The sequence below is a fragment of the Danaus plexippus genome, chromosome 11 (genome assembly GCF_018135715.1).
Source record: "Danaus plexippus chromosome 11, MEX_DaPlex, whole genome shotgun sequence".
Taxonomy (NCBI): Eukaryota; Metazoa; Arthropoda; class Insecta; order Lepidoptera; family Nymphalidae; genus Danaus; species Danaus plexippus.
The window spans coordinates 651,067-677,886 of NC_083544.1; the positions used below are offsets into that span (position 1 = coordinate 651,067).

The 26,820-nt window shown below is 36.7% G+C and overlaps 5 protein-coding genes and 1 non-coding gene across 6 annotated transcripts; 2 read left to right on the top strand and 4 right to left on the bottom strand.

Annotated features, from left to right (window-relative positions):
• Nucleotides 1–17: 17 nt before the first annotated feature.
• Nucleotides 18–128, bottom strand: LOC116766082 (U6 spliceosomal RNA). Its single transcript, XR_004353227.2, has one exon. It is a non-coding gene; the product is annotated as a U6 spliceosomal RNA (small nuclear RNA).
• Nucleotides 129–418: 290 nt separating this feature from the next.
• On the bottom strand, nt 419–2,283 carry LOC116766078 (uncharacterized). Its single transcript, XM_032655733.2, has 3 exons — nt 2,017–2,283; nt 1,500–1,692; nt 419–1,166 (listed from the first exon to the last, which is right to left on the bottom strand). Exons 1-3 carry the CDS (start codon nt 2,130–2,132, stop codon nt 999–1,001), a joined length of 477 nt encoding a protein of 158 aa, XP_032511624.2. The 5' UTR covers nt 2,133–2,283; the 3' UTR covers nt 419–998.
• Nucleotides 2,284–3,254: 971 nt separating this feature from the next.
• Nucleotides 3,255–9,677, top strand: LOC116765570 (GTPase-GDP dissociation stimulator vimar). Its single transcript, XM_032655082.2, has 6 exons — nt 3,255–3,436; nt 3,511–4,272; nt 4,839–4,997; nt 5,686–5,868; nt 6,163–6,420; nt 7,257–9,677. The coding sequence occupies exons 1-6, from the start codon at nt 3,430–3,432 to the stop codon at nt 7,793–7,795; spliced, it is 1,908 nt and encodes a 635-aa protein (XP_032510973.2). The 5' UTR covers nt 3,255–3,429; the 3' UTR covers nt 7,796–9,677.
• Nucleotides 9,613–13,625, bottom strand: LOC116765571 (E3 SUMO-protein ligase NSE2-like). Its single transcript, XM_032655083.2, has 6 exons — nt 13,310–13,625; nt 11,900–12,304; nt 11,491–11,638; nt 10,475–10,524; nt 10,288–10,411; nt 9,613–9,975 (listed from the first exon to the last, which is right to left on the bottom strand). The coding sequence occupies exons 2-6, from the start codon at nt 12,089–12,091 to the stop codon at nt 9,833–9,835; spliced, it is 657 nt and encodes a 218-aa protein (XP_032510974.2). The 5' UTR covers nt 12,092–12,304; nt 13,310–13,625; the 3' UTR covers nt 9,613–9,832.
• A 933-nt stretch (nt 13,626–14,558) lies between these two features.
• Nucleotides 14,559–23,189, bottom strand: LOC116765974 (exocyst complex component 4). Its single transcript, XM_061521816.1, has 17 exons — nt 22,988–23,189; nt 22,602–22,763; nt 22,123–22,292; nt 21,554–21,707; nt 21,291–21,414; nt 20,382–20,539; nt 19,957–20,162; nt 19,730–19,826; nt 19,150–19,300; nt 18,752–18,878; nt 18,278–18,424; nt 17,774–18,062; nt 17,147–17,278; nt 16,894–17,058; nt 15,876–16,064; nt 14,980–15,204; nt 14,559–14,896 (listed from the first exon to the last, which is right to left on the bottom strand). The coding sequence occupies exons 1-17, from the start codon at nt 23,042–23,044 to the stop codon at nt 14,732–14,734; spliced, it is 2,718 nt and encodes a 905-aa protein (XP_061377800.1). The 5' UTR covers nt 23,045–23,189; the 3' UTR covers nt 14,559–14,731.
• Nucleotides 23,190–23,501: 312 nt separating this feature from the next.
• On the top strand, nt 23,502–26,099 carry LOC116765984 (protein Spindly). The gene is made up of 5 exons (XM_032655637.2): nt 23,502–24,353; nt 24,434–24,525; nt 24,729–24,843; nt 25,222–25,354; nt 25,854–26,099. Exons 1-5 carry the CDS (start codon nt 23,663–23,665, stop codon nt 26,077–26,079), a joined length of 1,257 nt encoding a protein of 418 aa, XP_032511528.2. The 5' UTR covers nt 23,502–23,662; the 3' UTR covers nt 26,080–26,099.
• The last annotated feature ends 721 nt before the right edge of the window (nt 26,100–26,820 follow it).

Below are 26,820 nucleotides of genomic sequence, written 5' to 3' on the forward strand. Positions count from 1 at the left end.
TTTTTATTTTTCTTATAAAAATTGTGTAACGCTTTAAGATTTTTTAAGTCATTCTCGTGCAGGGTCTATAACTACTAATATTTTTTGTATCGTTCAAGTTTTAGTACATGTACTATCGAAGCGAGAACACAGTTTTTTTCACGTTCGACTTTTCTGTAGCTGTTGGCCCTATTGGCTTTTATATCGTCACCGGGAAGGGTGAGTGGCCCGATGGGACCTACCCGCTTAATTGGGTCCGAAGGACTGAGAACACACTGTTATATGTACGTACAATATAAAAAAAAAACATTTTACATTGGTCAATGTTAATCTGATAATTACACCTAACTGTCCAATTTATTTACGTAATCAAAGAAACTGTATGACAAATGAAAGATAAAACTAATTTAATGTCGATAATTTGCCACATTACAAACATTTTATTATTAAAAATATCGAAGTTATAAAGTTTACATAACAAACGCTACTGTAATTAAATTGTTTATCAGAGGTTGAATTAAAATGTCACTTTGACTATAGCAATAAAAAAATTGGGTATTGAACTCTATAAGCAATTTCGTACTCAGCTGTTTTTTGTGTAAAGTTATAGTAATGACTACTTTTCATACTACAATCCAAGACAGACAGAGTTAGTATTCTTCGAGAATAATCCAAAAGAACTGGATAAATATTGCATCAGATGTCGTGAATCCACGTCGTTTTCCCTTAAAGTAAAAACTACAAAATTAGTCCGTGTAAAAGGAACTGAATTAATAATTTCTACATCAATAAGGCTGACGACGTATTGAACATTTTATACATAAAATATCCAAACGATTGATCATAGTTAAAAATCACTTAAGAATATTAAATTTAGGGGCTACAATACAGAAACTATTCTCCCAAAGGAATAATTCATTAATATAATTTGCATTCAAACACGTTGTATCTTGAATGAAACAAAACCTTCTTGAATGAAAATATATAAAGTTCGTACAAAATATTATAATCGGTGTATGTTAGACAGGTGACGTCGTTGTAGAGTTCTGACTGCAAAAGGCTCTCACGCGACCTGACAGTTCCTCTCCAGGGCCCGCTCTGATGGCGATACTGAAGTGCCTGTACCCTACACCACCACGGAGTATCGACGGTATACTGGCATTCGTCTCTATTGACACGTGTGTCAGCTGAAAATAAACTTATTAAGCTATAATCGGATGTCATACAAACGTTTCATACAAACAAACGGCTCGGTTTTGTTAAAACGTTCTTTTGGTGTCTTTCTTTACTTGGTCTTAACTTTACAAACACTGTGTGGTTATAATAAGATTCAATAGTTAGGATTTTTGAAGATAATAATAATTTGAATAGCTTTAATGAAACTATTGTAATAGAAAATAATAGACAACTATTATGTCTTCATACTCTACGAAGAATTAAGTGTAATCTATGTAGCGTGTTATGTATTCTTCTTGAAAAACTATGATAACTATACGTATATTTTTTCCACCAATACTCACGACACACTCAAACACTCCTTCAAAAAATATATGGTGTCCTCTGAGCCGTGGCGGATAACCAAACTTTTTATTATATACTCTATGATCCCGTTTCGACCTTACTCCCTGATAGATGCTCCTGTAAGGAGATCTGATATAAGTTTGTTTCTTCGTCACCAGATCTTCAGGATATGCGTATGCGTTGTCGCTGCGCCTGTGAAGGCAGATAATATTTTAATTTTTTTTATTATATATGTTAAAATTATATATATTTTTCTCTTATAACCTAGGCAACCAAAATCTTAATATTCTTACAAGACTATCTTTTTGTTTTCAATCAAAAATACATATAAAATGTTGAACAGAATTTATCAATGCAATTATTTTTTTCCTAAATTTCCTCTTGAAAAGTCATAGAAATTGTTTTGCACCAAAGTAATAAACAGGAAACCCAGATTTATTTATTTTTCATATAAAAATACCTGTCACCTAATAAAAAAACTAAATACTAGCATATCTGATGTAAATTAATACATACAAATTAACCAACGGCCTCCCCAAACCGAACATATGTAGTTTTTCATATTTAAAACTATCTTCAAATCCTTTCCAGCAATGTATTTGAATAATAACTGCTAAAAATATCCAATACATCACTAGCAACCAATTTAGAATATATATAAATATTCATAAGTGTGAAACAAAGTCGTGATCATAGCAAACAATGGCACGTGCGATGTATTTTATCGCCCTGCAGCCAACGTTACTTTTATTGTCGATACACCAACATAGAAAGCCGAGCTATTTCAAGGCACATGGAAATAATTATAAAAGCTATAAAATTTTCATACGCATAACTATAATTTAAACTGCCTACGATTTATACTTAGCGTCGTAGCTTTATGGCAAATTTTACTGTTTCATAAACAGAAGATTTATGTTTAACGCTGTCTTTAATCAAATTATTATTGAAACTCCTCATAAGATTCGTGATGCTACTAACGGACTATAATAACAATGACCAAGTCGTTGACATTTCACATCATTGAAAGTTAAATTGCAAAATTCCCTATATATTCAACATTAGTTGAAATTTAAATTAACCTATGTTAAGACTAGGTTTAGGGAAAAATTTAGATAAGTTGTTTATTTGTTTTTCAAGGAATTTTATTAAACTTAATATTGCATTATTGAAAATAATTATAAGAATAGTCTTCAATGACTGCCTCATACAATTGCTTATAATTTTGTAACTAAAATACATTAACTTTTATGAGAGTTCAACAAACGCTTATAAAAATGAAAAGATTAGGAATCCATTGATTTATTTAATAACCAACATAAAAATGAATTACTGTTTCTTCTTAACCAAAGTTTGTATAGTTTAATTTTTTTTATAAATATACCAAGTAATAAAAACTCTCTTAGGCACCAGGGTAACGGCCAAAATAAACTAAATATAATAATAAAAGGCGAAATGATTTTGTTACATGGATTTTATACTATATAGCATACTGCATATATATATTATAGTATATTGGATTTAAAATTTAAAGAGCCTGTTGGTAATTATCTACACAGGAAACAAATGCACATAATAACTCAAATGTTTTATTTTAAAAAGATTTAAAAAGTTTAATTAGTTTATTAATAGTAACTATATTCATAGAATTAACGTGAAAAGGAACGGAATGCATCATAAGTTGCCAATGATGACACAGAATTTGACAGATTGACATCGATTTGATCATATATGATATAATATAGGCACTTCATACTAAAAAGTAAACTGTCAAATTTGTAATTTGATTTTATTTAATTTGTTATTAGAGAGTACTTCAAACGAATAAAATATTTTATTATGTTTAAAAATAAATCATTTTTGTCAGTCACCGTGTAGCAGGTCAATTGGATCAATAAAACATCACGTAAAAGTTTAAAAAATAGAAAAATGGATGGTAAACTATACTTATTAATTAATATCATAATAATCATCATAATTTAAAAATTATAATTAATTCATGTTTTAAAGGACCATCAGCAAAGAAGTCCACTTCGTTTGAGACACTAGTGATTCAAAATATATCTAACACAAACGACTTAAAAGCAAAACTGAACGAAATTATCGCTAGTGGAAAAGATTACGAATACGATGTTTCTTCTTGCATTAAAGCCTTATTAAACAACAACGATCCAGTTATTGTGCTGCTCACCGTGCAAGCTTTATCCGAACTAGCAAAATGTGAAACGAAACGAGATACTTACGCACAAAAAGATGTGATTGTACCGATTCTGTCTATATTAAGTAAAGATGTTACATTAGATAATGTAGAGCTTATTAAACACTGCTGTAGAGCTTTAGGTAACCTGTGCTGTGATTGTGATACATCCAGAAATATATTACTCCAAAACAATGGTGTCTGCATACTGGGAAATGTGTTGAAAATATGTATTGAAAATAACACATCTACACCGCTAGGAGAAATAAAAGTGGTTGTCGTCAAAGCCTTACTGAACTATGCTATCGGGGGACAAGAATATTCCGAGTCATTGGTGAAAAGCGACTTAATAGAATATAGTAGGAAAATGTTGACAGTGGAGTCATTTAAAGAAGTGATGGATGATGATTTGGTGTCAACTATTCTGACATTACTAACTGTTATAAATGACAACAACACAGAATTACTTTTTGATGTAGACCTGAATATGGCCGTTCTAAATGTGCTCAGAGAAACAACTAATGTTGATGTGTCCGAGTTAGCTCTGGAGCATCTACACACGCAGGCTGAACATGGTAACAGAAAATTTGCATTTATTTTAGTATGGTAACACTAATAAGCAATAATTTATTCAGTAGTGCACCATGGAAAGTTTAAAGTTTACGAAGTACATGTCCTATTAGGGTGACCTGCTGTATAGCTAGATAAAGGTCATGCCTTCAGTTTTACAGGATCATATATTTATAAATTTTTTCTCAGTGTACTTTGAAAGGAATTATTATTATTTAACTAAATTTTTTAATGATAACTTAAAAGTATAACCAAATTGTAATTCAGGACATATAAATAGTGTGTGTATAATGACATAAAACCTTGTTTAATGAATAAAGCTATCAAGGGATGATTAATTACAATAAAAAAATAAATAAGAATTAGGTGTGAGATAATTGTAAGAGTTTTAAAGTATTTTGGGGTTAATATAAGTTTAGTTCTTTCTCTTCTTAGTTGCTGCACAGTAAACTAAACATCGGGAGTATGTTGTTATATCCAATGATATTAGTTTTATTTCAGTTAATATAAGTTTGTTAAATAATTCCTAAAAGACTAAAAAGATTTTTCATATATTTGTTAAATATTCCAGAGTCAGTAAAAACTCTGTTGGCCAAGGAGGGTGGCGTTAACCTGGTGTGTTCACGTCTGGAACTGCTCCTTGAACATCAGAGCACCTTGACCCAGGACAGTGAGGTTGAAGCTGTCATGAAGCAGGCGTGTGATCTCATCATCATTGTTTTGACCGGAGGTGAGTTTTGGTACAAATCATATTTGTATTTTATACAAATGTGTGTGTGTGCTTGTGTGTGTGCATGCGAGTGTGTGTATTGTTGTAGAAGGATGAAAGAGAATGATTTAGTAGACTGATAATATTCTGTTTTTGAATTGGCAATGGCAATATGACTTCAGGTTACTATAAATAAATAATAAGATGTTTAAAAATACACTTCATTCCAACATCCTAATGTGGGCGAAGACCAAGCCCGGAGTTTCAGAGATCAGCCAGAAAAAACAGATGGATTTAAAATTAAAAAAAAAAGTATAGATTAACTTACCAAACTTATTTGTACTGTGACATCCTTGGGATTTTGCAATTTTTTACTACAGCCTCAACCCAGCCCCAAAGATACTCACCAATTTTAGTGCTAGCTTAGTAACAGGTTATCATCAGGAAAATACTTTGGACATATATATTTTTTATTAGAAAAATATAACGAAATCAAAACAAGCATAAAAATTAATAGAGACGTTTATGTAACTAGCTGGCTAAAGTGAGTGATGTGCTTGTTCTTCTGAGCATATCTTCTGGAACCGGGGCTCCAGTTTGGAAAATGCCACTTTCCTTTCTATTCTGCATCTATTTTTGACCTATATTTGTTCTTTATTATGATCTCATTGGACTGGGAAGCCCTGGTATAGTGTTAGTTTCATTCTAGATGAGGCGATGCACATCCTGTATAACAATGGTAAGGGCGAGGTATATCAGAGCGTGGTGAGGTGGTTGGAGTCCAGTCACCACCAGCTACTGGTGACGGCTGTGCTGGCTGTAGGGAACTTCGCCCGGCAGGACAACTACTGCGAGAAGATGATGAACGAGCACATCTTCGATAAACTGTTAGGTGGGATACATTACGTTACACACTGCTTACTGCTTAGTACTTTTGACTTGTTATAGTATTATATCTTTTTTATAACTGAATCAATGCCACATTCTATGAGATATTCTGTTTGTATGCCGCGTTTCTAAATCTTATTTTTCTTTTAATCACAAAAGACCTCACCCACTACAACCTAATTCTTTATATTGTAAGTGTCGGTGCTTCGTATGAAGATGAGCGCCTTTTCATTTAATGTCTATCATACTATCTATATTCGTGTAACTTATGAACACGATGTCTCACTTTGTTCACCAGCCATCTTCGAACACTATCACAGCCTCGGTGTGAAGATGCAGTCTTCGGAGGACGTTTCAGTATCACCCATGGTGGTGATGAAGCTCCAGCACGCCAGTCTGTCCGCGATCCGCAACCTGTGCGTGCCGATGGTGAACAAGCGGCGCGCGGCGGCCGGGCCTGCGCCAGCCGTCTTCCTGGCAGCTCTGCCTCACGTCCAGGAACACAATGTGGCTTACAAGCTGCTGGCCGCCATAAGAATGCTGCTGGATGGACAGGGTGAGGAATAAGAACTTCTTTATTGTATGGCAGATGTTTTTTGTGTCCTTTTCATAGTAATTCATCATCAACATTTGGCTTCTTCTTTGCCTGATCTATGAGAATTGACATTTGAGTGTTGTTCCTGGTTCAGTGCCATCAGATACACATATAACGCGGGCTAGTCCTGCGGAAGCAAACAACTCGGCTAACCAAAGGAAAACAATGTTTTTTTTAATTGATTTCTTTTGTACAAAAAAACTTATCTGCGAGTAGTGGTGATCGTAGTCTATACTTGGCAGATATTAAGGAGCATTACTAATCATACAGAACCTTAAAACAATTACTCATAGCATTTTTATATGTGTGTCTGTATGCATTGATCTCAGAAACTGCCAAAGTTGTGTTTTAACGATATGCTGTGCCAGGCTTCACTAACAACATGTGTTAGGTTTTTGTAAACTGTTTTGGAAATTTTAAAGTTAAGTCAATATAAATGTCTCAAAGTTACTAATGGTAGTAGTCCTAAAAAGCCGCAGACAGTATTTTCGCTTAACACATATGCATTTTGTTTATTTATAATTCTAATCAGATTTCTATTGGACACTTATTATATAATATATATAGTAAGTTTTTAATGCCTCGTCATATATTAGTGACGCACGTGAATGGCTTCATGAGATTCCTCTCTGTCCCGGTGATGTTGTCAACAACAACAAACAGCAATAAACAATTTACAAAAAAAACAACTTTATCACTTCTCTATGTATGGTACTGTACTGACTTTTTTAATATCCCCGTCTCATATTTAAGTAGTCTGACATGTAATGTCAACGTCATCTCTATTCATAATTCAGAGAGCGTGGCCCGCGAGGTGGCGTGTTCTCCGTGGTTGCATCACATCAGTTCGTGGGGCGGGTCTGGGCACGCGGGGGCGGGGGCGGAGTCGCCTCGTCTACTGGCACGAGTCGCGAGGCTGCTACCCCAGAACCTCCTGCCCCGGCTGCTCGAGGCGGACTGTGTGTCCCGACTTGTGGACATGTTGCTTGCGTCTCACGCGCTCATGCAGAACGAGGCCTTAGTGGCTCTCACTCTCCTAGCCGCCGGATGCCAACCAGATACCAACCTCACCGACCAGCTCGTAAAGTCCGAAATCGGAAAGCACCTGTCGGTGCTCGTAGACACCAATTGCGCAAAAATGCCGCTGGAGGTCGCCGAGAATCTTCTATCATTTTTGGAGGTGACCTCAAGATATGAGACTCTTCTATTGGATTATAAATCGGCGAAGGTCCACGACGCGTTGACGAAATTCGCTACCTCGAGGGACGACCTCGATCATGTTGATAACCGTATCCATAAAATAATAGATTTAATATCTGAAGAAAAGTCGGAATAGTGCGCTGGTATACAAGTAACTGCTGACCGCCACACTCGCTCCACAGTAACAGAATAACATGTACAAATGAATACAAACTACTAATAATACTAAAGCGAACAGCGAGCACTCGGCGGCCCGTCGCGTCGCGGAGTAATGTTATCTCTAGTCACTTTACCGTATTTAAATCTCTGACTATTTTTACTCTCTATTAAGTCTGTCTAAAATTTCAAAACATATATATTTCCAACTATTTTCTAAGAAATACCGATAATATTAAACTTATAAATTTCCTCGACTTATTAATATATCGCATTTACTATCACTTAATTACTAGAATTCTTACATTCCTATACGCTTTGCTTTGTCTTTGGTGAGTCAAATTCAAAATGACAGCTGTCTTTGTCACAATTGAAGGCTAAAAACAGAAAGTGTCACTTTTTCCGTGTTCTCGTATTGTCCCGTTTGGGACGAGGTATGTGCCAGTGTAACGATTCTAAATATATTTCGGACCTATATTTACATGATAGTTATGCGTGTCAATATTTATATAATAAGATGCACGATATTTTTAATAATAAAACGCCTTTACACGTAACGGAATTGAGCTGACTTCTATTAAAATAGAACTAGATAGATTTTTGAATTATCTCGTCAAATAATCGCTCAATTCTTAAAAGGAAACCCTTTTTCAGTTGAGCGAATATTTCGATGTCGAATACTGAACAGCAATATCGTTATAATACTCCAAGTACAATTATTATTAAATGTTATAATATTCTAATATCTGTAAGACGTCGGTTTGTATGAGCTTACGAATTTATTTTTATGGATAATTTTATTTATAATCGCCGCCATCATACTTTTGTGGTATTTTATTTTATTTGTACAGACTTCAGATTATATGTAATTTTTTTCAGTCTTCTTTAATCTTTAATAAAATGTTAATATTTTTCGAATTTACTTTCTATATTTATAATACTCGTGAGACTTCAAGAGTGCACTTATTGTAGCATGACCTGTGCCTTCTCACACTGTTGTATTGTTTGAGAATGGTATTTAAATTACAAAACAACAAATTTTTAAAATCAAATATTAATTTTATTAACTCGGTAATTATGTCTTGGGTATATTTTTTATTTTATTTATATAGCTTTAAGTTTGAAACAGCACAAATAACTAACAAGTACCTCGGAAGAACATTACCAAATATTATTGGTAACTCTTGTTTTCTGTCATTAAAATTAATGCAGACTTTATAACATTAACAAATTTAATAGGTATTTAAAAATAAGAGTAGTTTTTGAAGTAATTACTTTATCTGATGCATTATGACAATCAGTTTGTTCAGGAATTAAATTTATTGAGAAGAACAATTCAGTGCTTTTCATTGTTGCTAGTAAATTAATTTATTTCTGTGAAATAAAAAAAGGTTAAGAAATAATTTACTTATCATTGAAATTCTCCTTTTTTTTTAAATATCTTAATATACTCCATTGACCAAAAGACTTATGGAGGGTCGTTAAGAGAAGTACCAGACTTATGTCTTACAATATAAATATGTTTGCACTTTGTAGCGTCGGACCAAGTATTTATAGTTATTAAAAAAATTGTAAACAATTTATAATTTAAATTAAATTTTTATTCAATATCTTTGTATAATACCTTAAGGTTGGAACTTTGTAGCAAGTTCACTTATATTGATGATGAATATTGTTTGAAAATATACAACTTCAATTACAATTCTAGTGTTATGTTTAAAAGGCTTTATTGTTTTTAATTATTAAGTTGTTATTAAACTAGGGTAATGTTAAGGGAATAAATAAAAATCGTTTAAATATTATTATAAGAAATTTTGTAATAGTCATAGATTCCGGCTTCAATAAAATTGTTCTGCAAGTTATCGTGTCTTTCTTTGTGACTAATGTTACCGCAGTGATGTAAAAAATACACCGAGAATAACCTCATAAACTATACTTATTCCACATTAAGCTATAAATGCTTTTAATAACCAAGTGTGTAATGAAGAATAATTCAGTGTGTGTTCACAACGACTGTTCACAGCGCGTCTATGCTTTCGTCTACACTTTCAGCTTCGTTGTCCACACTCCGGTTCAGCATCTGTGTGACTCGCAGCCTAATGTCCTCGTCGGGCACGAGCTGCTCCACTCGCAACGGTTCCGTGTTACGGCAGCCCACCACTGACAACATGATTGTAGTATTCAATCAAACCATTAAATTCCTGTGTATTGTGCCGAGTGGCAAGCTGAATGACTGAGATTAATAAAATAAAGCATTCTACCAGCATTACACTTCACATATATATTCAACAATACCGAGCAACTCTAACTAAATACATTACAATAATTTTGTTTCGTCCCATATCATTCTTTGATATGAATCATAGAAAATATATGATAAAATACCATCAAAACACGCAGGACTCGGTCAGGACATTATTCAGTTGTTGCCTATTAAGAATTTCTTGTTCTTATAAACATAGATATTGTTACCTGGACACAAAGTTTTCTTTTTCCGGCCCCGTATGTGAGCGATTATGGCCTCCCGTTCATAGACATGACCACAGAGTGTGTTCCTCACTGGATCCTGTATGACCCTCATTGTTAGGGGATCAATCTGTAAGGATATATGATTTAAGACCGAAACCTATGTTACAATCAAATATATATAATTACTTACGAACGCCTCATCTGTCTGAGTTATAGCCACATCGGATTCATCTAAATTTCCTGTATATTGGTATATATTGGTAAGTATTGTATGGAGATATTATTTTATTGAAAAATTATTAGTATGCATTAGTGATGTAACGGATATTCGGAATCGCAAAATCATGCGAATATTTAGCGAATGTTTTTAATAATCAAACAGGAAATTATTACATGCATGCATATGAAATAAAATACACTAGATAGCACTTAGATATTATTATTAAATCATACTTGTACAATCTAAATTTAAGTCTCATTTATGAAAAAATAAGTTCGGAGACCTTATCAAATCTAACATTAATCAGCCTTGTTATAACTAGGTTTGTGTTTATTTAGTAGTATATTATTACTTTACTACCATTTTAAATAACCTTTACAATTTCTCTTTACTAACTACTAAACAATTACTAAAAAACAAAATTATTAAACTTTAAATATCTAATGTATTTAGTATTAATAACCTTTGGCTTTAAAAGTATATTTTTTCATTGGACTTTATGTATCTGAGGAATGAAATATAAACTTAAAAAACAAAACAACGAATACTTAACTATTTGTAATGAACCTTTTTCAAAAACAAAATTATAATTATTTTTATTTTAAACTAAAGTTTCTTATACTTGTTATGTTAACATTTGGTTTCAATTGCAAGTTATTTATTTATATATAAAAATAATGATATATAAGTAAGAACTACACATTTTTGTGTTTAGCTTCCAGATGATTTCTCATAGCACTAGTGGTCCTGCCTTTGCGCGAGTACTTTTTATCACACAACACAACATGCAATTAAAATTTTCAGCATCACATATTGGAAAATAAGTCCAAACTTCGCTGATGCGTGATTTACTCATGTTTTTAACGAAACGTCAAACCTATCAAACATTTTACGCGCGCTTTTTTGAAATTTTAAAATATTCGCATTCGCGAATGTGAAAAATCCAACATTCGTTACATCACTAGTATGCATTGACTCAGACTCACCGTCTCTAACCGTTTGCCCTTTTTCTATTACTTTCATCATTTTTACCATAAGTGGATGATCCTTGACTTTGACTCTCTTGGTCATGTCTTTTAAGTATTTATCAAATCTTTTATTAATGCTATTAATGTTTGATGCATTTGAATCACTCTGAAAAACACTTGACACTATCACTGAGCCATTCAAAATAAAAGCGTTTTTTTTGTATTGGAGAAACTAATACCTTTCGGATTACTACGCGCATTTTATTATTTTAAAACTACATACTTAACGAAACGTCGCTTAGCAGCAACCGCTAGGTCGTCTGCCCGTGATCCGTGGACGCGTAGTAATCCGAAAAATATTAGTTTCATTTAAATGAATACTCGCGAAAGTCTTAGGTCTCCTTAATAATGAAAAATATTTATTTACCTTGATTTTTTCGGAAACCTCCCTTAATACATTTTGTTCCGCTTCATGTATGCAATAACGTTCCAAATAAAATTTAAGTGTTGTGAGTTTCTCTTCCTGTTCCTCTTGAAAATTTTTTATTACGTTTTCCGAACATTTATACAGATTGCTCACGCACTGTTTTCGTAAGTTCTCTAGCTCGGTGTCGTCCATTACAATTCTATTCAATTTAACTTTCTTTTCTCAAATCTCAATTTCTCGTTGGTTGATTGTTTTGAATACGCCTTCATCCGTGCAAAGACGTGTACAGTCTATTCTGCCAGTGTCGTGTAGCATAGATTTAGACACGATCCGGGATTAACTTAGAAATGTAATAAAATTTAACAGCTTCGACTGGAGACACAATCAGGCACTTTGTTATTAGATCTGAAACAACACAAATTCAATAAAATGCAAACATAGGAGATATATACTGTATAAAAAAAAAACCAATACTACTATTTATAAAGGTAAAAAAAATATTACAACTGAATCCTATTAATTTAAATATATTTACTAAAGGGACTAAACACCAACACCAAAGGACGGGGGGGGGGGGTGCATCATATAGGTGGTGAAGGAGTTTAGGACGCCTGAGGAGAAGATGGGACACGGAAAATTCGTCAATGCCACATTCACAAATAGACCCTAATCCTGTGTAACAGAACATGCATGACCTAAACGGAGACGGCAAAGAATGGAAATTATCCAACTAGTGGAAATTGTTGAGAGAATAGCCAAGGAGATGTCGGCATATTAAGTTGGATATTTCCGTTACCCTTACATCTAAATTTTGATGAAACCCATAAATCGGGCCAAGATGAATTTTGATACCTTTTAGCCAAAGAACACTGGTCTTTTAACGGGATTTTTTCTAAGTAAGTGAATATTAGTATTTCATTACTTAGAAAACTGTTAGCTGCTTGGGCCGAAGTAAATTTCACAGAGATTCTGTTCCGACCCACACTTTTAACAATATCACTGATTTTATGAGTGTGTAAAAATTTACAGAAGGTTATGGGTCTAATGAAAATCTTAAATGCAGGGTCTTGGATTTCCCATGAGACATGTACAATGAAAGGCCCTTTATCAGTGTCAGTGTAAGAAGGAGAACCATTTAGAAGAGATGGATGGGTATGAAATGATTGGCTGGAAGGAGAGGATAAAGAAGGATTAATGATAGTATTTTTGGGGCCACCTGAAGGAGTTAAAGAATCTTCATCACCACGACGCTTACGTGATAAGTTTTGCGTTTCAAGGTTCATTGAAGAGGAAAAATGTAAATCAATATGCATAGAGTCACCGGGACCCGGAGGTAACGGGAGGATCATTATCCATTTTATGCTATTGTAGATATAAAAATATACAAACACAAAACAGATAAGTACTTACAAAAAGGTTGCAATAGGTTAGTAAACGCCGAACCACTATAACTAGGTGATAATAATACACATAAACTAAAAACTAAACACTATTCTGATTTAAGACAACTCGAAAAAATAAAGAGAAATGATGGATTAAAAACACCATAGTTTCCCTCACACGTGTGTCAACCAAAGCCTCTATCTTTCAATCTCGAAACTTATCAGTATATGTTTCCTATATTTCCTCTAAGACCCAGTTTCACCAATCTCTGCTTATTAAAAATAAACGAGGCATTTACTAACGAGCCTTCAAAAATATAATTTAAACGTCTACTTCTGACAGTGACAACCCTATTTGACAGTTCTCTTTATTTATTTGAATTAGGTACTGTGTTACTATAAATTTATTAACAAAGTCAAAAACCATTGTTAATTAATTAAATTAATCATATTTATGCTATTATTGTCATGTAGCTAGAATTTAAATAGTTGAAATTTCGGACAGCTGGTGTGAAATGTTCTGTTATATATAAACTTCAGTTTTTTTTAAATAAAGGAAATAAAAATAAATATATTTTTCCACTCCTTAAACATTTGAAATACCGAAAATTTTAATTGGCCAACAAATAAAATTGGTTTAAATTTTACTTTGAATCAGATTTATCCGTGAATTCCCTTGTATTATTAAAGCTTACCGTCAATCTTTATTTTATAGATTTATGTAAAAAAAGCAACCAGTACCCTTAATATGGGTCTATATAAGCTATAATCAATTTCAAGTTAATGTATCAAGCGAGTTATATTGTGATGTGTTATTTATGAATGAAAGCTGCTTGATTTTAATGGGAATATGAAAACTAATGGCATTAGTGTTAGAAACAAAAATGTCACTCAAGTTGGTTGTATAGTGACTACACACTGTAGTCGACGACGGTGACGAGAACTGGAATACACTGGTATACACGGCATCGGCTCGAGAAACTGCTCCTACCATTCACACACATACAGCAAGACGCAGTTATTGTAGAATAGGACATTCCTCAGGAACTGATTGTAAAATTAATCAGCTCAATGAGACAGAATGGAAGCTGTAATTAGAGCAAGGGGGGGGGGCACCACTAGGTTTTTAGTAAAATTTAAGGATGTTTGTTTTATTTTGTTTTAACTGTAATTGCTTAATACAGTATATGTTTATGAAATTTTGCTATTCGTTGCAAGAAAGAAAAGTAATGAAAATGTTATTTCGGGTATTTTATTATAAAAATAAAAGATAACCATAACCATATAATATTTTTATTATTATAAAAAATAAACAATTAATTAATTATCTGCAGCGCATCGTACATTATACAGCCAGCCATAGTTACGTTGAATATAATAATCATGATTAGTCTGTGGACCTAAGCGGGTGCTACGGGAATTATAATCATTGTATCGTATAAGGCTGTGTTCACACTGTGACGCCGACGTGTCCGAGGGCGGCGGACAGTTGTTTGAGCTGCTCCTTCATGTCGGCGGGGGCCAGGCCGCGACGAGCTCCTATCACCTTGAAAGCGTTCAAGTATTCCAACTCCGAGAACTGCGGACCCTTCTCACGGACCGACGTTATGATCTCCTGCGCATATATTTCATCAGTGAGACGGTTTATTATTTAAGGACAATGAATTATAGCAATGGAGGGAAATAGCAACGAGTAACCTCGGGGGTGCACGCCAGCAGGTGCATGTAAGCGTGTGCGGAGTGGAGACCGTCGTGAGGAACTGACAGCGCCGCCAGGCAGTGGCGGAGGGCGGCGAGGCGGGACACCGCACCCCTGGCACCCTCCGCACCCCTCGCGCCCCCCGCACCGTCCACGGCCGCCGAGCTCTGCCAGCGCCACACCACCGCCGCGGACATCATCTCGCCGATACCGTTCATTATGTACTGCGACGTAAACATGAGCTTTCTACAGCAGCTCGCAGCCGGTCGGCGGGAGTCGACGGTCACTTGTCGTTTATATAACTCGGATATTACTACATCTCAAGGGAGGTGGAAATTAAGCGAGATTTATCGCTAGTGCTAGCCTGTGTACTCCTGCCTTATAATGCGAACACTCTTTGGCGTATGTATTAACGTCCCATGAGGTTTAGTCACGGGAGGTGGGGGGGGATTGGGTTATTGACCAGAATTTATCTCCACCGCTTTATATGAGGACTAGGGAGTAGAAAACAAAACATTCAGGAGGTGATGTTAACGGGTTCGAGATTAGACCTTTGTAAGACTCGGAGGCTTCGTTTAAGGCTGTATGGAACTGAAAATGGGAGATTCGTTTACCAAGACAATACGTTACTGTAAATTCAACTTAGTTACAATATATATATAAGGCATCACTATTCTTCCACGGATCCATTTTTTATTCATTTTAGTTGAGCACATACTAAGGAAGGAAATTGTGAACTTCTTCCGTCTACTCAAACATCTTCCAATCATTAGTTACATTATATTAAACCTTTTCTTTAAAAACCGCTTTCCACATGTTTTGAGAACACTTGTGGTCAAACTGTTAATAGGGATTCTGATGGCGAGCTAAGTCATTGTTGTATCGTGTTGAGTACCGTCATGGCGGCGGGAGTGAGTATGCCGGCCGCGTGTTCGTGGAAGCCGAGCAGTCTGTGCGCGAGGCGGGCGGCGCCCCCGGCCTCCTCGCCGTCCGTGGGGCCAGCGCCCCCGGGCCTCCCCCCGCCGGACCCCACGGCCTCCTCGCGCTCCTCCTGGCCGAGGTAGTGGAAGCACTCGATGCGAACCTGAAAAAGAAACAATGATCCAGTGTCACTATTGTGGCGAGAATTACGATCGCTACGGTCGGAAGGTCGACAGAGATATCAAACACAGGTTATACGTCGCTTCTCGAAAGACGGACTTCAAAGTTTCCTAACGGCCCTCCTGTACTCGACAGTCCGTTTAAGAGAACATTCCAAGACATTCTCCTTAATATTTCTATTTGTTTACATTGACATAACGAACGCAACGTTCTAGTGAACCTTTTGCTAATAGTTCTCCCACTCGTCACGAGATGGCGCTGCTGCTAAATGTTGAGAACAGTCTAGAATATAACATTCGTTCGTTAGGCCGATCTTCCAGCCTGCGCGACTGTGTTTATAAATATACATACTTACATAGTCTTTACTCTCCCGCCGCACGTGTTCTCAGTGCGTGATTAGTTCTGCAGTTATCGCGTGTCCTCACCGTATCTACAGCGCGCTCGCTCAGGTTTTATAACTTAATAAAACTTTTTTCCTTATGAATGTTTAGAAAAATATAACATTATGTAGAATATTTTTTTTGTATGTTGTTTGCGTTTATTTGAAATTAATCTCATCATATGAATACACTTCCATAAAGAAATTTAGCTTCATATAGAGTTAGTAAACAAAGCACAAAACCTCTGTAACATTAATTACGCTCTCCCCGTAGCATGCAATGAGTTTTAACGACCGTTCAGCGAGCACACGACGGCTCAGTCGTCATAGTGTGTGTACTGGGACATCCCAGTAGTCGTAGGTTCGAACCCAGCTGGTACTACTAACTCAACTGTTGTTACTAGGTATTTTATAGTGTATCCGCGTCCCGTACCTCCAAGTGTAAGAACAGTAGACATTTCTGCGCGATGTCCTCGAACACGGCGGCCGTCGACTGTAGTTCGCTGACGAGTTTCTCCGACAGTTTGATCCCGGGAGCGGCGGGCGAGGCGACGCTCATTATGCTGGGTAGCGTTTTTATCTTCCGGGACAGCCACTCCTGGATATCACGAAATAATGTTAGGTGTAAAGGAATAAAATGACAAATTAAATGTTTATTTTTCATTAACCTAGTTGATGTTACGCACCATGCTCTCGCACAGCAGCGCCAGCTCCACGAGCGTGTCTATCCTCTGGGTGATCTCTCTGCTGGAGATTTCTCCGTCGCCGAGACTGGAGCCGAGGATCTCAGCCTCACGCTCGTACGCTTGTTTCAATTCCTGTAAGTATATATGATGATGTTTTTTTTAAATAAAATTTAGTCGCTTCTCCCGTGTAGTAGGATTATTCTGTTTCATGTAAAAATATAAAGGGACTTGAAGTTTTTCAAAGCAGTCACGTGATAGAATATTTTGTTATCGTTAAAACGTATTATTTCAATGTCTATATTCAATTTTTTATTATTATTAAAGCTCTAATTTCTCAACGAGTCTCAAACTGAACGTATTCTTTTATGTCAAATGCGCAAATCTATATATATTTTCTGGATTAACTCATTCTCTTCGTACTTCACCCGGAGAGAGTTCCGGGGAACTCTTTATATCAGACCTTAGTCTCTATCTAGATGCATCTTCTTTATATAATACATTTATAAAGCATCACAGCTGATATGAATGTCGTGGAATTTCCTAAAGGCTAGACTTTTATTCATGCCCTCAACATACGAACGCCGTCCACGACTCGCGAGGCTAGAAAAATGTGCAATAATACACGACCTTGTCCGTGTAGTCCTGTCGTTGCACTGCGGCCACGTAGTTAGGCAGTGCGGTGAGGAAGCGCACGATGTCGTCGTCGGCCAGCCAGCGAGCGGCGCGGGCGGGCGGCGGCGGCTGTAGGGAGCCGTGTGCGAGGCGCGCGTGCTGCGCCAGGGCGGCGAGCGCCGGCCGGCTGGCCCGCGCCGCCCACACGCCGCCCAAGGACCCGCACCGCCGGGCACTCAACGCACACGCACGCACCACCGACCACGCCTCCACACAACACGACAAAACCGGCCGCTCGCTCTCACTGGACACGGGGGGACTTATAAGTGAGGCGACAGGGAATAACGGGGTCCTCACAATTACTACTTGTACTGTAAAGTTAATCGGACACTGAGCGGACCTTGGCAGAAATAAATTTAAAAAATACCCACGGTCATATTAGTTAACTTCAGTGACAGGTCTAACGAAAGTGGCGATCGACATATCATCTAGAACTATAATGTCGTCAATAGGTCTTACCGTCCAGGGACCATGACCCTCTCTCTCCAGGCCCCGGGGGCCTTGACAGCAGCCTCGACCGCGGCGCGGGCCTCGCGGGAGAGACGCTCGGTCTCACACCACTTCACGTAGTCCGACACGAACATCCGCAGTGAACACTCACCGGCACTTGGAAATAGCCACAGACACAATCATGTTTAAATGATATACTCACAGGGACATAGGACAAGCGTGAGCAACACACTGAACGATTTATTGTAGGACAGAAGTAATAAAGTCACGGGTCAGCCCCGAAAATTATCATCTATGGAGCTTCTTATTCTGCATTACTAATGGCTACAAAAAAATTATCGATGTATAAACAATCGTGCAGTCCTTTTAATTAAGTGTTTTAAAATAGGAGCTATGTCGAAGAAGAAAAAATTTAAACAAAACATATACAAAGGAAAAATCTAACAAATGCCAACAATCTTATTTACTTTACTATATATTTACCCGGGTTTCTCTATCAGCGCGCACAGAGCGTGTAAGGCCGGTAAGGCGGCGTGCAACAGCGCCGGCTGCGGAGTGCACACTAACGGGTAGCGGTGACGGCGGCCGCGGGCTGACGGCGGCGGGGGCGCTGCGGGAGGGGCAGGGGTTACATCAACACTCAGACACACACATACTCACTACTAGTGTGAGTATGTGTGTGTGACGAAAGTATAATGACACGTTTATAAGTAACTGTCATTTTTTTTTATTTATCACTGTATAGGCGTGAGTATATTCATCGAAAATAAATTTACAGCCAAGGTGTTTCACATTTAATATCGTCTTCTTTTCGTCAGTTTGTGATATGATGATGAAATTACGCTAGGCAACTGTTTGTTATAGTGATAATTTCCTCGTACTCATCAGTTTGAACAGCTTCTCTCGTCTCCTCTGAGGTTTCTTCTTACTGAAGTAATCGCTCAGTTTCAGCTCAGTGACAGGTTCAGGCGCTCGCTGAGAGGACAGCGCCACACTCTCTATCTCCAGATATTCCGTTAGTAGAAGCTGCATCTGATGTAAAGAAAGTAATAAATGAGGAAACTGAAGCTCGCAGCTCTGTATTGTGAGACGAAACCTCTCAGCATTCCATGGCTTCACCGTGCGGGTGCCGGGTGCATCGTTGCAGGGAGAGGAGCTTCAACAGTGCCTGGGACTTGCGACCCAGGTGTAGGTTTAAGGGGCCCCTATCTGACGCGTGTTAAACGCTCACCTCCACCGTCCAAGCTCCTCTCTCTACCTCAAATGCTTATAAATGTTCCGACTCAGATATTGGCACGATAGATCAATTAGCCAAGCGGCTCGGAAGTGATATACAAGAAGTCTAAGCTTCGAACACCGTTTGGGCTGCATTTATTGTTCCTATATTAATGTATTTAGCTGGTGTTGGTTGAATCTAATCGACGTTCTCGTTATATTGGTGTAATAGTACATCGCTCCCACCACTTGCTGCACGGCGCTCCAGTAGTGCTGCTCGGTGTGCAGCGACTGCTCGGAGATCTTGTGTTTTATTAACGCGGCGCGCCACAGCTGCAGTAAACTGAAACAAACAAATGACGTCATTAGATTTGTGTACAGTAGCTACAGAAATATGTATTTGACCAGTGCCGCCTCGACCTCGCTCTCTCCCCCGCCTCCTGTATCTCCCCGTCCCGCTCTCTCCTCCTTACCGTCTGTTCCTCGTCCCGCCAGCCTCGAACTCTTCAGTCAGACAGTGTATGAGCCTGGTGAGCGGTCTCCCCGTCTCGCTCTCTCCCCCCGCCTCCTGTATCTCTCCGTCCTCCTCTCCCTCCTCTACGTCTCCTTCCTCTATGATCCGCCGAGACACGGAGTCGATGACTTCCAGCAGCTCGTTCTGTATTTGAACTTTAAACTTCTGTAAGGATACAAATATGTCAATCGCTGGTAGCCTTCCCTATACTAAATTACTTATTCTTAGAATAGAGTTGCTTTATATAAATTTCTATCAGACCTGAGACGTGTGACTCAAATCGGGATCGCTATGGAGATAATCCTATGTTATACATAAGACGGTTATTTATCTAAAGTTTTTACTTCTAAAAAGTTATTGACTATCAGTCTCCAGGTGTCGTACCTCCGTGGCCTCCCTCAGTTGTTCCAGCACTCCGAGCGCCTCTAGTGATATCATGACCGTGGTCTCAAAGGTCTTGTCGTCTTCGGTGAGGGACGCCTCGTACTCTGGCGTTATGTCTTGTAAATACGAATCCGTCACCTCCTCGCTCTTCGTCAGTTCTGAAGTGTATGTCACGGAATACATTATCTACTATTTAAATTTTAATATATATAACGGAATATTTCAGCGAGATAATAATTAAAATTAGAATTTCGTCAGTAACATGACTAATAGAAGAACGACATCTAGCGACAGGGTGACATGAACTAGGTTTCAATTTGAATATATATTTTTATTGACTGTATACTTGTATGGGAAAGTTGTCACACAACGTGGCCTCCTGATAGACATCAGTATAGGAAAACGTTTGGATGTAACAATTAATATAACACCAAGATTAAAATAATAATAATATGATAAACATAAATAAAGATCTATTTAAAAACATACAACTTTTTGTGTTGCTAAAGATCTTCACGTATTTTTTGTCCACTTTATAATTTTTTCTTCTCTTATATTCCAGGGTTTTTGAAAACTAATAGACGTGTAAGTTCAAGTTGACAAATAAAATACACTATTAACCTGTACAACTGAATGTCACTGGTACAATTCGGGTGCAAAAAAATGTAGGTATGGATGTACGGAGTTATGGTTATTACAACCTCACCCAAATATATTGAAAGTGTTCCAATGAGACTTGACAATTATACTGATATGTAGACCATGATTCATCACATTTCAATTGGTTCCCATGAGAAAATGTATGTTGTATTGCGTATGTAGTCACGTTACTCAGACGATAGATGGCGCTGTCTTTTGTTTCGTAGTTAGAGGCTCTTTATCAGTTAATATTATCATATTCATAGTAACCGGCCAGCAGTAGCGCCGTCCTCCTCCTGGCGGACAGTCGTCTGTTGAGCGGCGCTCGCTCGTCACGGTACACCGCGTCACTCAAACGGCCGACTATGACGTCAACCAACTCCTGCTTCTTGGCCTGGTCATACAAACATCATCTAAGATACATTTGTTATCACTTAGATACATCATTGATAAAATATTTAGTTATGATCGAGTCGAGTGATAAAAGCACGGTTCTATATTCGTGTCAGTAGAGGGCGCTGTGCTAATGGTACCTCTAGATGGTCGGTGGTGGCGTTGAGCGCGGTGACGGCCGGTAGCTCGGTCCGGGCCGTCATCAAGGCCGCCCTGAGAGCGTGCGCCGCGCCCACCACCCGCCCCGCCGCGGTGAGCTCGCGAGCCTCCCGCTCACACACCACTACCCGCTCTCTATATATAACACACATTCACACTCAAAGGGACGTGTACACGACAATCATATATTGGTGTTTGCTTACTACTACTACTTATTAGTTTTTAATTTTATTTTACAGGAGTGTTTTAAAGATTTCATAATATAAATATTTTTAAATATTCTTCATACCAATATGGACCAATACTGTGAGGTAGGTATTATAATGGAAAATAAATACATAAATTAAATTATTTTGGTTACTTTGCAGCAACTGCGATGTGACCGAAACGTCGTGAGTATGTAGTTTTTAAAATAATAAAATACGCGTAGTAATCCGAAAAATATTAGTTTCATTTAAAGGAATACTTGCGAAAGTCTTATTCATTAAGTGACATTTTAAACTATAATTGATATATAACATAAACCATATACATCTCCCTTTCAACTTACATATCGGTGAGCATCCGTAAGGCATGGTGATGTGTCCTGGCATCGGCCCACAGTCTACGGAGGTCATCTCTTCGGACTCTCAGTAGAGCGCGACAGGCCGCCAGCCGAGCCTCCGCCGCTGAACAATGTTGTCCCCAAGCACTGAGGGCCGTGCTCACTGAACTGAACTTCTGTGAACGACTATATTTACTAAACACTATTACTAAATAAGTCGCGTTCAAAATTAAGTTAAAATTAAGTTTGAACATTATTTAATGTGCTTCCACTAACAGTTTATTACTAAAGATCTATTAATGTACTATAGATTAACAGATTTTAGTTTTATTTTTATTTGTTTTAGAAAAAATGCCAATAGTTATTCAACTGAAGTGTTTCATGAGTTGCGTTGCTTAAAATATGTGGATTTTGGAGAGATGTCAACTCCAACAGTTCACAATACTGTTCTGGTGATCAAATCATTATGTACTAATATATTTTACCTGCATCACATCTGTAATTTCTTGAGCATGAGCTGCCACCAACTCGTCAAGGCGTGCATCACTCTTTTTGTACTCCTTTTCCAATTTTGCTCTTTCTTTTTCCCTCTGTTCGTTTGTTTCACTCGCTGATAGTGTTCGGATCACTGACATTAACAATCCACTCTACAGAAAAATAAGATTCAGTAAATATTATATATAAAACAATTGCAATTATAAAATCATCCACCTACAATATCCATAGCCTAAAGATTGTACACTAAAATGTACGAGACTGTTACTAGACTAATAAAGTAAGCAATAAATTTTTGTCTGGAACACAGTGTGAGATGCAACTAGTTAAAACTGCTCTGATTACTGCAATCTATGAAAGAGGAATGTTTACGCACAGTTTCTTTTCCCTGTTTCACTCCTCGCGGTGGTTTAGTGGGGGGCGGTGAAGACATATCTAATACTTCGTTAAAAATTTTGTATAAGGAAACAAGTCAATTGTAGTTAAACAGTTAAAAGTTTACTGTTTAGTATTTATTAGTCGCAAATGGGTGAAGGTCCACCCATTTCACATTTGACATAATAACAATCAGTTGACAGTTCTAATATACTATATAGAAATAAGATATTATGTACTATTACATTATAAGTAATTTAATGAGATATATTTAACAAGTTAAGAAAATATTTTTTAATGTACTAATTAATATATAAATAAAATATTTGTAAACGAACATACACTTCAATTGTATGGATATAGTTTTGAAAAATATATTTTAATTTATACAAAATATACCAAACAATAAGAAATAAAACTTATTTTATTTTCTTCTTAATTAGGAAGGGTCTATTTTATGCTTTATCACTATTAATTTAATGGTTATATGTTTTGCCTGTCCCTTTAGGATTTCAAAACAACAAGAGCAACTTTTAATGTTGTGACATATTCTGCCGTTTTTGGATTTTGAATTTGAAATGTGTTATTTAAATCTTTTATAAGATATTTTGTAAAATCTAGTTTTTTTCATGTGATAATCAATTTTAATTTATAAATAAACATTTCTTATATAACCATGGACTATTCCACAATAAGTAACAAAACCAACTTCACGGAGACGGAGGACATAACTGGAGGTGACCTTAATGAAAAATATTACTTGCTTCGTAAACAATACGAAAATTTGTCAAATAACTACGACCTAATCAAACAAGAACTACACGAAACCAAACGAAGTTATCAAACCGCTCTTGACATCCAGAGCCATCTTGGAGCTGAATTAGAAAGTTACCAAGCCAATGAAAAGAAACGTTGTGGTGAATTTACATCCAGAATTAATACACTGCAGGAAGAATTGTGTGCATTGAGACTGGAACGTTCGGAGATTGTTGAACGGCATGCTAACGAAGTAAAGAAGTTGGAAACTGAAAATAAACTTCTGAGAGAAGAACAGGAAACAGTGACCAGATCCTCACCAGTTCGAGAAAATCACGCAGAGACTGATGAATTACGTGTCGCATTATCGTCTGCTGTGTCAGACGCGAACGATGCCAAAGCAAGTTTGGATATTGCGAAATCAGAGATAGCTTCGTGGCAATTAAAGGTGCAAGAATTGGCCGTTCAGATCGACGAAATGCGCACCGCCGCAGAGATAAGGAAGGAGGAATTGACCGAAGCTAGAGAACACGAAGCTTCTGTACTCGCGGAGCTAGCCGAGGCGAGAGCACTCTTACATCAAATAGATTCACAAGACTTAAAACCACATGGTAAGTAAGAGAACCATAGAAGGTATATTAGACGTGGAATTTATTAACATTTAATGTTATAAATATTACAATATTTTTAGCTGCTAAAGGCAACTCATTGTTTGCGGAAGTGGATGACAAGAGACAGGAAATGGCCAAGAATTTGATACAAATGAAACAAACTAACTCCAGAGTAAGTGTCAGTTTAAATGAAGGACTGCAGCTCTTCATCATTATCACTTTTTAACAGTAATACGTCTTATGAACTTTATTATAGGAAAACCTGGTTAAGGTACTTGTATAAGTAAACTTAATGGACTTTGTTAATTCTTAAAACATTATTTTAATTATCTTTCATGATTGTGTAATGTTATTATATATGTTATATTATTTCAGTTAAGAAGAGATTTAGCAAATAAACAAGCGGAATTAGATGCTCTGCTTCATGAGAAACAAACTATATGGGAACAACAGGCCGGAACGGCTGCGCACTATGACAGGGAACTCGTTGGTAATAACAATTACTCATATTACATATGTCAGAGTTGGTGAAGATGTATGTGTGTGTGTCACACAAAAACTACTAAGCAGATTTTGATGAAACTAAACAGTCATAAAGTTTTAACAAGCAAAAAGGTTTTTAGTTACATATTCAAATAAATAATATGTATTATACATACATTTGAAACTTAGAATGTGGAACATATAATTTAAAACATTGTTTTATAACTGTTATAAAGGTTTTATTTCAAGTGGAGATATTTCGATAAATCTCAAGTGTCTAAGAACATGTTTTTCATGCTTTAGCTATCATGATTATACTAATATCAATTTATTCAAACACAATAGAATGAGGTCATTATTAAAATAATGTTATATAATCCCACAGAAAATTACGAGAGTCGCATAACTCAGTTGGAGGGTATGTGTGAGAGGCAGAGGAGGGAGATATGCCGATGGTTCAACAAGCTGGCCGAGTCCACCGAAGAGGCCTGGCTACCTGGAGTGTTGGAACATTTAAAGTGGGTTTGTTGTACATAGTACAAACATTAGCTGTTCTTATATGATTTTTCTGTATGTATTATTATTAATGATGTTAATTGTCTTACTATTCAACTGATACTTTCTTGCATGGCTATATGTCCTCTATACTTGTCTATGAAAATCTATTCTGGATGGATAGATTATTGTACCGATTAGGAATTAAAAGTAAAAAAATATTAAATATTCATAAAGTGACATACATTAATGAAGAGATAATAATAATATACTCCTAAATTTATTTGTTTTATTAATCATTGTTTTAGTGTTGGCATTAACTTGTGAGAGTGATTAACACATACAACGGGTTTTTGTGAGACTATTACATCAATGTTGATGAAATATTGATGTATAGATACTTATATAGTTTTGATAGATTTTATCTTATATAAATTGTGAGGGTTTTATCACATTGATCGAGTCGACATTATTGGTGTATTATACCAGTCAATGTGAAATTCTATCATCGTTTTGTTCTAGAACCGAATGCGAGAACCTTAGAGCCGAAGTGCTCTCCCGCGGCGCCGCCCAGCTCGCGAGTGCGGCTCAAGTAAGGGACCTGCGAAGGAAAATCGCTCTACTGACATCCACAAACACTAAGCTCTCACCATCTATAAGCAATGGCGATAGAGACGATATTACCCTGGTCAAGCCGGTCAAGTTCCGACAGGTCGACGACGTTAAGAAAAAAGTGTCCTTTAATTGATTTATATGTAAACATTTAATTTTTGTGCTGTTTTATTATTCATATACCCTGAATATAATGTGTAATTTATATCTACAAGATATATTTTTTTGCAATTATTCTCCATTATAGTCCAAAGCATAACGCGCACGAAGTCGCTGTGTGTAGTGTTCATATAGTTTAGAATATTTTTTAACCAATCAATATACGAGTTAATGCATATGAAAAGGTGCCAAATAAATATTCTCCGCAAGCGGTTAGACGCTGGCGCCGGCCCTAGTAAATATATACAGGTCGAATATCAATTCTGGTTTCGTGTGGTGATAGGTAGTCAATATCATCAATTAATACATTATATAACAAAGTCCCTCGCCGCGTCCGTCTGTCTGTCAGTTCGCGATAAACGGAAAAACTATTGCACCGATTATCAAACGATTATCACCACTTGATAGCGTGATTCTCGAGGAAGGTTGCGGTATATAATTTGTTAAGTTTTTGTATTTACATGTGTGTACATTCACGATATTTGTTGAGGATGTCGGGATAACATGCCGTCTGAGAGTCTTTGAGATATAACAAAATAATATATGGTGTAATTGTGTATCTTATATCTACTTAGGTCTAAAGAAAAGTCCCCGGTGGCATGTCTATAGCTTAAGGATAACATACTATATCCATTTTACAGCTTTTAAAAATTTCCATTCCTAAAGCGTTTATTGGAAAGCTATTTACATAAATACGGTATTAAGTCTTATCAAATTA

Bases quoted from the DNA above. Each gene is read 5' to 3' on its own strand.
- LOC116766078 (XM_032655733.2), bottom strand. From the start codon at position 2,132: ATGTATTGGATATTTTTAGCAGTTATTATTCAAATACATTGCTGGAAA. The intron at 1,693-2,016 runs GTATGTATTAAT...CTGCCTTCACAG, and splicing joins GGGAGGCCGTTGGTTAATTT to GCGCAGCGACAACGCATACG. The intron at 1,167-1,499 runs GTGAGTATTGGT...GTTTATTTTCAG, and splicing joins AAGGAGTGTTTGAGTGTGTC to CTGACACACGTGTCAATAGA.
- LOC116765570 (XM_032655082.2), top strand. The intron at 4,998-5,685 runs GTGAGTTTTGGT...GTTTCATTCTAG, and splicing joins CATCATTGTTTTGACCGGAG to ATGAGGCGATGCACATCCTG. The intron at 6,421-7,256 runs GTGAGGAATAAG...TTCATAATTCAG, and splicing joins AATGCTGCTGGATGGACAGG to AGAGCGTGGCCCGCGAGGTG.
- LOC116765571 (XM_032655083.2), bottom strand. From the start codon at position 12,091: ATGGACGACACCGAGCTAGAGAACTTACGAAAACAGTGCGTGAGCAAT. The intron at 10,525-11,490 runs GTGAGTCTGAGT...ACCAATATACAG, and splicing joins AGGGCAAACGGTTAGAGACG to GAAATTTAGATGAATCCGAT. The intron at 10,412-10,474 runs GTAAGTAATTAT...ATATCCTTACAG, and splicing joins CTCAGACAGATGAGGCGTTC to ATTGATCCCCTAACAATGAG.
- LOC116765974 (XM_061521816.1), bottom strand. From the start codon at position 23,044: ATGTCTTCACCGCCCCCCACTAAACCACCGCGAGGAGTGAAACAGGGA. The intron at 22,764-22,987 runs GTGCGTAAACAT...ATTTTTCTGTAG, and splicing joins TGAAACAGGGAAAAGAAACT to AGTGGATTGTTAATGTCAGT. The intron at 20,163-20,381 runs GTACGACACCTG...GTATCCTTACAG, and splicing joins AACTGAGGGAGGCCACGGAG to AAGTTTAAAGTTCAAATACA.
- LOC116765984 (XM_032655637.2), top strand. From the start codon at position 23,663: ATGGACTATTCCACAATAAGTAACAAAACCAACTTCACGGAGACGGAG. The intron at 24,354-24,433 runs GTAAGTAAGAGA...CAATATTTTTAG, and splicing joins ACAAGACTTAAAACCACATG to CTGCTAAAGGCAACTCATTG. The intron at 25,355-25,853 runs GTGGGTTTGTTG...GTTTTGTTCTAG, and splicing joins GGAGTGTTGGAACATTTAAA to AACCGAATGCGAGAACCTTA.